Raw genomic sequence first — 12,388 nt, forward strand, 5'->3', positions numbered from 1 at the left:
AAATACCACGGACTAGTTGTAGCAAGACTTCTTGTTTTGCCTTCTGGAGCACACATTCTTGGTGCTGTCAATTCCTGCAATATTTATTTTAAAGACATAGCTTCTGGATCCATGTAATTAGCTACAAATCGCAGCCCTCTCTTACTTTGCCGCTCCTCACCCTTAAAAGTTTGTACTTGTTGGGGGCGAAAAGTCTAAAGAAATTAATTCTGAGGCAAAAAGCTAAGTGGGGATTCACGATTAGCTGGCATTTTTGGGATAGCTCCTCTTCCCGTGATTTTTGACCCCTCCATTTTGCTTTTTTTGCCGACCCTTGAAGCTGCCGGCGAGGCTGGCGGGGAGGGCGGCGCGGAGCAGCGGAGCGAACCCGGGCAGCACAGCGCTGCTGCGAACACGCGGCCGGATTTCTCTGGCGAAGGGGGAGCCTTTCCACGTCCCCGATTTTGTACGGGGCCAGCCTGCTCTCGGTCGGTCCGCGGCGCTGCTCATGTTTTCCACTGGGGGGGAGGACGAGAGAGGGGAGACCAAGGCGGAGAAGGAGGAGGAGGAGGGAGGGGGGGAAAGTTGCTTGAATTTGCGAGGGGCGAGAGCCGGCGGTGGCGGCGCGCTGCTTCTTTCCACTGGCTGGGGGAGCTGCCAATCTGTGTTGTAATCCTGCAGGAATTTCTGCGGGGTTTAACTGGGAGCCGCGGCGCCGCCGCCGCGCACTCGGGGCGGAGGGAGGGCGGCGGAGCCGGCAGCGCGCAGCCTGCAGCCCGCGAGCACCGGGCCCGCCGGGCAGCGCCGGAGCGCAGCGCCGAGCCCGCGGACGGAGCGCGGCGGGCCGGACCCGGGGCGCCACCGGCCCTGCCCCGCGCCCCCGGCCCCCGCTTTCTCCTTTGTGCCCGGCCCCCGGCGGCGCCGCGCCGGCTCCGCGGGAATAATGCGGGGCGTGTGGCTGGCGCTCACCGTCAGCTTCGTGGCCTGCGCCTCCGGGCAGCCGGTGAGTGCGGGGCAGAGGGGACGGGACGGGACGAGGGCGGCAGCCTCGGCTCCGGCAGCCGAGCGCGGGACATCGCCGTCCGCGGGGCACTGCGCTGACTCGGGGGGCATCTGTTGATAGCTGAGCGGTCTGCAAACGGCTGGCACCATTCCGTAACCGAAAGAGAGAGGCCCCCCACTCAGCCCTAACAAACAGAAATACCCAAAACCCTAAACAGCCCCACGAAGCCGAGAGGACCACCCTGCCGGAGCGAAGCACCCTGCCGCTCTCCGGCGAAGCTCGGCCGAAGTTTGCCGCAACGACCCAGCCGCCAGCCGGCCCCGGAGCCCCCCCGGTACCTCTCTCCCTGCCTCTCCGGAGGAGGGGCGGCTGCCGGGCGCCCGAGGGGCCGCGGCGCGGGGTCGGGACCGGGTCCGGCAGCGGGGCTGGGTTGGGGAGCGAGGCCGGGTCCGGCAGCGGGGCTGTGTCCGGGAGCGGGACTTGCCCCCATCCCGGTCCGTCCCGTGTGCGAGCGGCCGCCCGAGGAGATCGCCGCGTCCGCGGCTTGGCGGGCGCTGAGGCGGCAGCGCCCCTTGCACCGCCGGCCCCGGTCCGGACCCGCCGTCCCTTTCCCTCGGAATTGCCGAGGTGCTGGGGATAATGCTGCTGTTTACACTTTTTCCGCGCCACCAGTGTGTTCGCTAACCGGGCCCTGTGCTTAATGCAATTAGCTCTGTTGCCGGGATTTGTACCTCTGGGAAAGCCTCTCCCACCCTTTCGTGGCAGCAGCCGGCGGGGAGCGGCCGGAGGGTTTTGGTCTTTGCCGTCTGTGGATCTGAGACTGTCTTGCGGGAGGGGGTATGCAAATAACACTGATGCAGTGTTTGGGCAAATGTTAGGAAATGATAAATTGAGGTTTCAATATGAAATTAAAAAAAAAAACCCATGACAATTTAATCCAATTAAAATGAGCCGCTTCACTGAACTAAATAATGTCACTAGCTTGGGTTAATTTTTGAAGTTCTCTAGCTGTTGTGTGAATTAGCCAAGTCATAGCCTTCGTGAAATGTGGCTCATCAGTACGGATTTCTAAGGATACAATTGCAAAACACTGTTCTTAAAGACTGATAAAAAAGGGTTGGGAGCACAGACCCTTGTTTCCGCTAAGTATAACTGTGCTGTAGAAACACCCTTGGCTAATGAGGTACAATATACTTTAATTTTATAGAAACGCTGTTAGTACGAAGTTCTCCGGCGGAGTACTATTAAACTGTCACAGTAATTAGTGAAGTATTAAGTTTGATGCGTTTTTGCCGTAGGATGAACGCACCGTGGCAGTGTGAGGTGGGTTTTGGGCTCCTCTGGGGCGGTGGGGGGAGCCTGCCTGGCTCTGCTGCAGCGCCCTTACTGCTGCCAGAAAGTTCAGGGACTGGAAAAGTAAAAGGAGGTTGGTCTTTTTCCTTTTCTTTCACCTCCCTTCTTTTTCCTTTAGCTGCGCCTGGCAGCAGCTTTATGGTCCCTTAAGATTGGATTTTGTAGACCAGTCTCTGGGAAAAGACAGATGCCAAATCTGTCTTCCCTGCAGAAGTCTGTCCTTGTCATAAGAGGAATTCTATATGGATGCTTAAAAAAACCCTCCCAGCTCTCCAGACTACTGTCAAATGGATTTAGCTCTAAATTTCTTTGTGTTTTTAGATTGTACTATTTATTATCATTATTCAGGCAAAACCATAAGGTAAAAATCTTATTTTTGATGAAGTAAATTATCCATGAGTCTTTTGAGCAGAGGAGGGGGAAGTGCAGCAGATCTGGTTTTTTAAAGCAGTGACTTCCCTGTGTTGGGTCCACATAACCAACAGACACTTTAATTGGGTGTGCCAAGGAGATTTTAGCAGTGTGTTAGGAATGTCCTGGAAGTGAGACCTGCCACTGAGCCCACGGGGGTGGTTTGTGGGTGCTGGGTGCGTGCTCTGTGTGCCATGCTGTGGGCTGTCACACAGCAGCTGTGCTCTGCTGTGCCATGCCAGCTTCCCCAGGGAGCAGCTGCTTCAGGACAGGGCTGTGATGGAGAGGCTGAGAGGAGCCCAACCTGCTCCTGCCAGCCTGCACATGGTGGCAAGCGTCACCCACACCAAGGCTGTGGATTGCAGCTGGGGCTTGTGAGGGTTTGCTGCCATCAGCACAGTGTGCAGTCAGACACCAGGTTACAGTGGGGTCTGGTAACCTCTCTGGGTCTGGAAGGATCTGGGGGATTCGCCCAGACTTGGCTGAATGGCAAAAAATGTGCTTTCTAGCTATCTTGAAAGTTTCTTGTTTTGATTAAAGGAGAGGGAAGGACACTGACATGAAACTGATGGAAAGAAAAGGAAAACTCAATGAGTGAGAGTCCTGATGTGCCTTTTAAAAGGTTGAGCCCTTGAGCCCAGTCCTGAGGATGCTGGGAGCCAGCTTTTGCTGATTTTAATAGCACCAGAGAGCAGTGCCAAGTATCCAGCTGTAGTTGTCAGCTCCCATTCGGAAGAGGCTGCTAAACCTTTCCGTTTCGTTCTAGTGTGCAGCAGTGGGACGAATGGTTTTCCAGAGCTTGTGTGACAGTCTGATCCTCTCTGCATGCCCAAGTGCACACTGAGAAACTTTGCTGGCTTGCAGGTTGTGCTGCATACTGCAGTGTTACTGTGCTGCTCTCCTCACAGAAGGTTAAGTCCATCTCTCCCAGGGAAGCTTCTGGAGTGTGGAGGCTGCTTCACATCATCAGTACATGTGTGTGGGGCTGGATTTGGGACAGTGAAACAGAGCATTGGGGCATCACCTGAGTGGTCTTTTGGTTTCTTGTGTAAGCATCTGACTGCTGAGTTGTTGGCATAAATATAATCATTGAAAGATGTCCAAGGGTAATATTTGGTATATTTTTCAGAAGTATTTAATATTTGAGAAGCACGATGCTGTAATTTTCCTACATTGGTTTCTAATGGTTACTTTGGTTTTGGAATTTGGAAAATTTATAGTGTGTTGGAGAGGAGGGATGTTTTTTTAAAAAAGGCGGTTAGACTTCAGAGATAGTAATTACAGGAAAAGAAGGGCTGAAGAGATAGCTGGTATTTAGATTTATAGGCTGTGTGTTTCTCTCCTGTGTGTGTTAAATTTGCTTTGTCAAATAAGTTCCAAAGAGAGGAGGAAGTCTTTTCAGTCTTGATTTATTTTTACCCACCTCCAATTCACATGTACTTTTTCACTGTGGAATTAATAAATGTTCATCCATTACTTTTTGTGGTTTGGCAACACATGGAATGTGCCATAGCTGCTTCCCTTGCTCTGACTGAGGTTCTGGGTTCTGCCATCCAACAACTGCCTGCACCACCATGCACTGGAAATTCTGGGGAGCTCTGGTCTGTGCCACCAGTCTTGGGTATTACAGCCACCCCTTGGATGTTCTTAGGAGCCACTTTGTGGAAATGAGTTTCCCTCTAAGGTTAGATTATTGTTTAAAATTAAAGAACAGATGGATCTTGATCCAAGATCAAGCACTGAAGTTCCTCTTTTTCATGTCTTAGCCCTGAGGTCTGCATTGGAACTGACTTAGTATTGAGGCCTAAAGTGCACAGGTATTTTCTCTGCATTTTTTTCTAGATCCTTATCAAGGAAGTAAATGAGAGCATCATCTTCAGGAACAAGTCAGGACAAATATCTTAGGGTTTGAAGTTGGGTGCTAGGATTGTGGTTCTTGGGCTGATAACACCTCTGTGGTAGGTTTGAGACAGTTACTGCAGCAAATGGAATAAAGATGATAGACTTTGGAGAGTGTGCAGTAGGTCTGAAATTTTCTTGGAGGTTTGGTGAATGTGAGTTTCTATAGTCCTAAATTAAGCACAATCTCAGGATGACAAGATAAAAGCCTAACTTCTTGACTAGTAGAGGTGCAAGTTATGAGAAGTTACTTGTCAAACACACAGCCATGATCTAATTCCTCTATAGGGGAGAGCTGGGTGGTGGAGAGCTGCCTGCCATCCCTGGTGGGGAACGTGGCATTTTGGCAGGGCTTCCTGAGCTTGGGCAAGAGCCTGCAGAGGAGCCAGTCGTTTGCAGAGCTCTCCATTTGCACTGCTCTTTATGGAGAGTTGTCTTATGAAATGTCAAGCAGAGGCACATGGGTGGCATTTATTAATTACACTTTCTCACCAAATTGACTTTTGCCATTGAGCAATTTAAACATCTTGCTTATGGCAAAGAATTGCAGGCTTTAGTAAGACTCAACAGCTGAACAAAGAGCTCTTGTCTAGTTATGGAGAAGTGCTCTTCTGTCTTCTGAATAGATACGACAGACCGTGATTTTTAACATAAATGTTGTGTTTGAGATGGGCAAGCTTATTTGAGGCCTCATATAAGACCCTGCTTGACTCTGAGTCATAAAGATGCCCTCTGTGCTCCTGCATTTGAGAGAGGATGCACAAGTTATGAGCAAGTGATTTGGTCCACATTCAAGTCGCTTTGTAATTGGTGTTGTAGGAAGCATGAGAGAATTACTGGAGGCTGTTCTGTGAACAGCTTGTTTGGTTATCTTCAGTTTATGCTTACAAGATGGTAATAAATTGCTATCTATAACATTTTTTCAGGACTAGTAATTTTATTCATAGGTTACATGACACTATTCAGTGATTTGGGAACATGATTTCTCCTGCTCACATTGAAGTATAATTTGCAGTCTCTTGAGTACAGACTGCATTAGTGTTTGACCCTCTGATAATGACAGTTCTCTGTATGTATGTTGTTTCCTTGATTAGCTCAGCCCTGGGGGATGCTTTCAAAAGCATACTAGATACTTAGGCAGAAATACAGAATACATGTGATCCTCAGAAGTATTGGAATACTGATTGCAGTAGGAGGAAACGTAGCATTTAACAGCCATTTGCAACAAGTGCATTTGCGCTGAGCAAATTATTTTTGTTGATGTCTCAAGCAGGAGTTTCATTTAAAGTGAAATAATGACTAATAGGGTGGTGATGAATCTGCAGAAATTGGCTTTGTCCATAGATAGGCTATTAGAGTGTCGTATATATAAGCTGTGCTTAACTAAAGCCTGAGCTGGATGCTCCATCTGAAATCACTATTTTTAGTTTATGTATAAACAACTTCTTCAGAAATCTCCCTTCTAAGCTAAATTGTTTTGTTCCCAAGGTGAATTGATTTGGGGAAGTTCAAATAAAAACCTGTTTGGCTGTGTTTGAGTTGTGAGCATGACGATAAACACATTGTACTTTCATTAATAGTAAGGAGACAAAGGGACTTGCAGAAGGTCAAATGGCCTGTGGTATACACAGGCACAGAATCAAAATGTTCAGAAGTCAGCATTGTGATTAACAACCAGAATATATTGTCTGTATTTCAATATTATGTTGGCAGACATATTTTGTTCCTGTTTGATTGACCATAATAAAGCATAATTTTCTCAAGTGGTGCTTCCACACTAATGGAAGTCACTTGTCACCTTTCAGATCAGTGTGAAGTGACCCATCCCTGTTATTTGAAGTGTATTTCAGAAGTGTGACTGTCTGTGTGGACTGAGAGGGCTGACTCTCACAGGAAAGAGTGCTGCTGAAGTAATATAGCCTGGGAGATGAAGTACTTCCCAGGAAGGAGCTGGGAGCATGACCAGTGTAGCCTCAAGACTAAGGATGTTTCAACAGAGAACAAAAATTGCATTTTACTCACTGCCACATGAATGTATAACCTAACCAGGTCTTCCCTCTGCCACCTTTCACAGGATCGCTTCTCATGTGTCTGCTTCTGTCCTTCCATTAATTATACAAGTAGCAGCAAGCTTTCCTCCTCTGAGCTGAGCTGCATTAATTCCAGCTGTGTTGATTCTTCAATATCTGCAGGAGTAGCTGGCTGGACACAGTACCTGGAGGGCACAACCCAACCCCATGCACTTGATGTCTTTTGGCTTTAAGAGCAGAATCCTATTTGCTTTTTGGACTGGGGTCTGCAGAGGAAGGCTAGAAATGGGTTTGAATACATGGTGTATATTGCAGGCTGCAGAGATGAGTGATGTCCAGGAGACAGATTCCTCCTTTCCCATGTTGTTTATTTTTGCTCACTCTGGATGCAGAGATTCCAGAATCAGTGTGTCACTTAAACTGATTACCACAAAGCCTTTCCATTCAAATCCTTTTCAAGTGCAGTTCCATGTTCAAATACATAGTCACTGAGGTGTGACATTACTGGTGTTCTTATAATTCAAAATTAAAACCTGCAAGGGAAGTAAAGAGGAAAGGTGAAGGTAGTTCAGAGTAATGGAAAAACACTGTATTTGGGACAGGCAGAAATTGAGCTTCCATTGAATATAAATTTGTGACATTGCATAAATAAAAATAGATATGTTTTAGTCCTATAAATAATAATAACTTATAATTCCTACAGCAAGGATGTGCATAAAATAATGCTGCTGAGAAGCAAGATTCTGACAATTTTTGTGGAAAGGAGATTGGAAAACCTTCAGGTCCTGTCCTGTCTGTGGGACTTAATCTTCTCCCAATTTGGGCACTTGGTACTTGCCTGTGGTGGCAGTGCAAGCACGAAGGAAAGTGTTTGTCCAGCAAGGAGGAGTGTCTGTGAGCACCATGGGTGAAATTTGGTTGTGCTAGTTCCAGGCTTGTGTAAATGTCATTGAGAGAAGGTGTAAAGTTCTCAGGAACTGCTGAGGCAATGTCCAAAGTTAGAAGATTAATGCTTTAGAATAATTGGTAGCTTAAGCATCTGTAGCATCTGCAGCTCACAAGTCTCCTTCTCCATGGTATAACAAGAAAAATGGCTAGTCCTGGAGATAGGAAAAGTTATTAAAGTGCCATGTATATATTCTAAATTCTTGTCTTTGGTGGAGCTGTTTATGATTTTCCAGACATGTGCTCTGTGATTATTTCTCATCCATGAAGGATGATTTTTTCTTTGAATGTGATATCTAAAATGTCATTAAATGAAACCTCTTGGGGTACTTTTGAAATTATCTATTCATAAAGACTGTCTTCCACACAGCGTTCAGCACTGACCTCTCTCCAGCTGTTGCAGTTCTAGCTTGAAAGGTCTTTGAAACTTTGTGTGTTTTTTTTATAGAACTTTATATCAAACTCTATTTTACATATATTTTGATTCTTTTATATTGTGTGTGTGTCTTTCAAGTGTCAGGAAAAAAATGCCCCACAGAATATGCTTCCCAGTAAAATAAACATAACAAAATTTCTCTCAAAATGTGAATAATTTTCTTGACCTGAATTAGTGTGGAAGGAGCAGCCTCTCTGACTTTACTTACCAAGGAAAAAAGCCTTAAACAAAAGTTGTCTTTTCAATTGTTTTTTTTTTTTCTTCATTTGTGATTTAATACAGGAGTTTCATAAATTTTCTCCCATATGTGTGAATTGATCCTCCATAGCTCCCATAGGTGCTTTTGGTTTGATTCTCCAGCACAGCCTTTTCTCTACCCTAAAATTTCTGGTAAGGGGACAGGCATAGTCATCACTGAGTTGGAAAAATTTGGGTCTAAGGAGAAAAACTGGAATAGTGGTTTGCACAGGTCTGTACCTGACCTGACCAGGCTGGGAGGTCCCACTAGAACTGGTGTGACCTCAGTGGACCCCTGGCTCAGCAGAAATTATCTGTCTGTGTTGCAATTGAATGTGCCTTTTTATGGCTTTTAGCCAAAAATATTTCAGTGCACATGTCTGTCTGCTGCATGGAAGCATGACAGATGTCTCCAGAAATTTCTAGAGAGTTTGGCAGTGACAAAACCCTCTGGCAAGCCATGAGATGGTTTTTGCTCCTGTGGTAGGAGCTGTGGTCCTTCCTGCAGCACAGAGCATCCATTGGTATGCAGAGGGGAGGAATGGCATGGAGGTGTTGGAAGAAGGAACAAGTCTGATTACTGACTATAAAGAGATACATTATTTAACAGCCTGAAATAATGAAGACTCATGGTTTGTGTTTGGATAATGTTTTGACATCTCAGTGTTGCTTGATGGTCTGACTGTGCAGGGTTTGATGGTGAGGAAAGGAGCTTCCCTGGCCTCCTGTTAAAACAGAATTAGGTCCTTAAAGTGTGCAGGTGCTGGAGGAGACGGGTCCTTGAAGCTGAGTTGAGTTGTTGTCTCCAGTCATGCTGCCTACTGCAGATGTTTTTCTCTGGTGCTGTTTTGGCCAGCCATGCCCTGCTGAAGAGCAGGGCTGTGTCTGGAAGGGGTATCTGTGCCTTTGTGAGGCACAGCTCAGTAATAAATTACCTTTCTGCTGCTGTGGAGAGGCAGTGTGCCCATGCCACTGGGCTCTCTGATGGAGGGAACTTCTGAGCTCCTGGTGACAGAGCATTTGATCCAAAATGGTTTAAGACTCATAACAGTACTGCTATAATGAAAATGCCACTTCTTGTCTGTTTCACAACTGTGGGGCATTAGAAAAGGGAAATTACCCTTCTTTTGTTTTTGTGTTTACAGTAATTCACAGCCTGAAAAGCTTATTCTACCCTTGGCTGGTTTGGGTTTTGTGCTTGACTAATGTTGCATGACCATATCTCTCCCATTTAGCCAAAAGCTGGTGACTTGGCATCTTGATGTAGGTCTCTTCTGGTGGACCCTTGAATTGGTCTTCTGCCTGGTGGCATAAACTTAATAGTGATGTAGATTCTCTTACACTTTTTTTTTGAGAACCATGGATGTTCTGTAGGTTAAGGAAGTCTTCTGGGTTTGTGAATATTTTGTGATGCTACTGACTTCATGTGCCAGAAAGTATTTAATTTTTGAGTTTTTTCTTCTGACCTTCTTTATCTGCACTGAAATAATTTGGAAGCTTTAGGTTATAGCAAAAAACTCCTTTACTTTAGGGAAAGAAATGTAGTGGTTCTATGATGTACAGGTAATAGTGTCTGTGATGCTTTACCATTTCTTGTTACACCTAAGATCTGAGGTTTGCCTCCTCTGGTTTATGTGGGTAAATGTATTTGACTTGAGGAGCCTGATGAGGACTGAGGAGTAAACTTCTGGCAGACACTGTCATTCTTAAAAAAGGTGGGTAGGATCCCTTGCCATGAAGGTTTTGCTGTACATGTACAGCTGGCATGCTTCCCACGTAGTAAAGTCACTCACATGGCATTTTGTATTTGTGATCAGAGATGAGGGGTCCTAAGGGAGGATTAGCAAGAGTATTTTTGGGGATTTCTCTGTGGCTTCCTAGAGATGCACAGAAAAAGCTAATCTCTCTCTCTCTCATTATTCAATTCAGCTAATCTAATTGGAAAACCTCCTTAGAGCAGTGTCTGGCAGCTAGCTGTAGCAGCTGTACAATTAGTAGTGTCACCTAACAGAAAAAAAAGCAAAACAAGGAGCAGTAGGAAACTGGAGTAGGATGTTTCAGTGTATCTTAACAACCCTCCCAAGGAACAAGCTAGAGTGAATTCAGCTGTGAATTTTAAGAGCTTAAAAAACCTTAGGAAAAGTCTGAATTTTTAAAGACTTAAAATTCTGAATGGCTTGATGAGACAGTTTTGAGGCTTAGGTGTTGTAGGTTATTTATAGATTGATGATTTTTTTTTTTTTTTTAATGAAAATTTGCACAAGCAGGACTGGGTAAGGGAATGATAGGCTCTACTGCCCATTCTTCAGGATTAACTGCCTTATATATCTGGGGACATTTCCTTGTCATTTGCCCTCCCAGCTTGGCTACTGGACTGTGTTTTATTTGGGGATAGCCCTGAAGGCCATCAGGAGCAAGAGCTGGCATGGAGGAGAGCACCAGCCCCATCAGGAGGTGATGGAGCCATGGGCAGTGATGTTCCCTGGTTGCACAGTCCAGGGCAGTACCTAGGCACAGGAGGGCAGAGGCAGGTTTGCATTTGAGTCACCAGCTTGGCACTTTACAGCCTCACATTACTGTTAATTACTGTGATGCTAATGCCATTCAGCCATCTCTGTATATTCAGGGAGCACTGAGATAAGAGCATGTGTGGGGCAAGTCATGATTTAGTGATCTCTGTGGCGTTAGTGGTTATCATATTTGAAATGTGTGACCTGTGGTTACAAAGGATAGCTTTTGGGAGTGCTGTTAACCAAGTGGCATATGTCAGGAACTGGAAAATCTAGGCTATTTATAATTACTCACAGGTGGAGAGGGAAGCAGTGATGCATAATACCAGTAATAATTATCAGCAGTGTAGAAGTTCATCTCTTAAGCCGTTGGGTCTAATGCACTAAAAAGTATTTGATCTGAAGTCTGGCACAGTCTTCAAATGGAGCCGTTCAAAGGCGTCCTGACCTAATTCTGCTGCGGAAGTGTGCGAGTCTTTCTCATTCCCCTAATTTCTTGCAGAAGGTTTCAATGATGAAGTCTTCATCCTCTACACATGCATATATTTTACTGCAGAGCTTTTGAATAAAAGCAGCCCTTGCAGGCCAGGTGGTAAATACAGTACTGAGTGTAACAGAAAAGATGTTCAGTTTATCAGAGGCACGTCCTCCTGTGTTTTGCAGTTGTCAGTCAGCTTTCCTTAAGACTTCTTTTTATTTGCTGGATCTTTTTGTGATTAATTGAAGTTCAGTGCTGGCTCTTTACCTGTGAGTAAAGGCTTCATGTTATGCTTGTATTCTAGTGAAAACCTCTAAAATGTAAAGCAGCTTTTATTTAAAAGTTTGCTTCCTTTTCCATGGAAATAAATCATTAAATTATAGGGCATTGTCCATGTAGCTATGTAGATGTATCTGTGTATGTAGATGTAGCTATGTAGACTTTCCTCTGGATAAGTCAAAGCAGATGTAAGACATGTCTTAATGGGCTTTTGTCTTCAAAAGAAAGTGGGGGGAAAACAGGTTTATTTTTCAACAGTGGCAAAATAGAGTGTACTGCAGGGATGGCAGTGCTCTGTGTTTTTGTCTGTGTTGGTGTAGACCGTTTTTATCAGAAGATAAATACGAACAAAGCAACACAAACTGAAGGCTTTTAAATTCTGTCTGACCTGTCACTTGTACAATTTCTCATGCTATTATCACCACAGTGGTAGTATATGACTACCAGTTTCCTACCAGCAATGTTGCTTTTTGTTCAGTGTGGGATGTTTTAACTTGTGCTGGTGATATTTCTGAGCAATGCTGCACAGTACATGGTAACTACAATGCACTTTATTGTAATTTATACCTTAAGTTATTTATTTGCTCTTTTTCTTTGCAATCTCTTGTGATTCCAACCTCATTAGACTTTTTTTTCTTTCCCTCCTGCTGCTTTTGTGCTATCAGGCACAAAAGGTAACTGTTAGCGTTGGCAGTGCTCTTCAGTCTCATGTTGCAAGTACAAGATCCAAGAGGAGAAGAAAAGGTAGATGAAAAACTGGGCTGGCTCTGGACTTTTGCCCACTCTCAGGAATCCTTCTGCTCCCTCAGCTCACAGCAATGAAAAAGA

General features: G+C 45.3%; 1 protein-coding gene across 1 annotated transcript in view; it reads left to right on the forward strand.

The window, feature by feature from the left end:
* The first annotated feature begins 818 nt into the window (after positions 1 to 818).
* The window catches only part of SDC2 (syndecan 2), a 58,412-nt gene continuing 46,842 nt past the window's right edge, over positions 819 to 12,388 (forward strand). The window contains exon 1 of the mRNA XM_079300975.1: positions 819 to 982. Within this exon, the coding sequence (XP_079157101.1) occupies positions 923 to 982 (60 nt within the window). The 5' untranslated portion in view covers positions 819 to 922. The remainder of the gene's footprint in view (positions 983 to 12,388) is intronic.

This window comes from Erithacus rubecula (genome assembly GCF_903797595.1).
Source record: "Erithacus rubecula genome assembly, chromosome: 3".
Classification (NCBI taxonomy): domain Eukaryota; kingdom Metazoa; phylum Chordata; class Aves; order Passeriformes; family Muscicapidae; genus Erithacus; species Erithacus rubecula.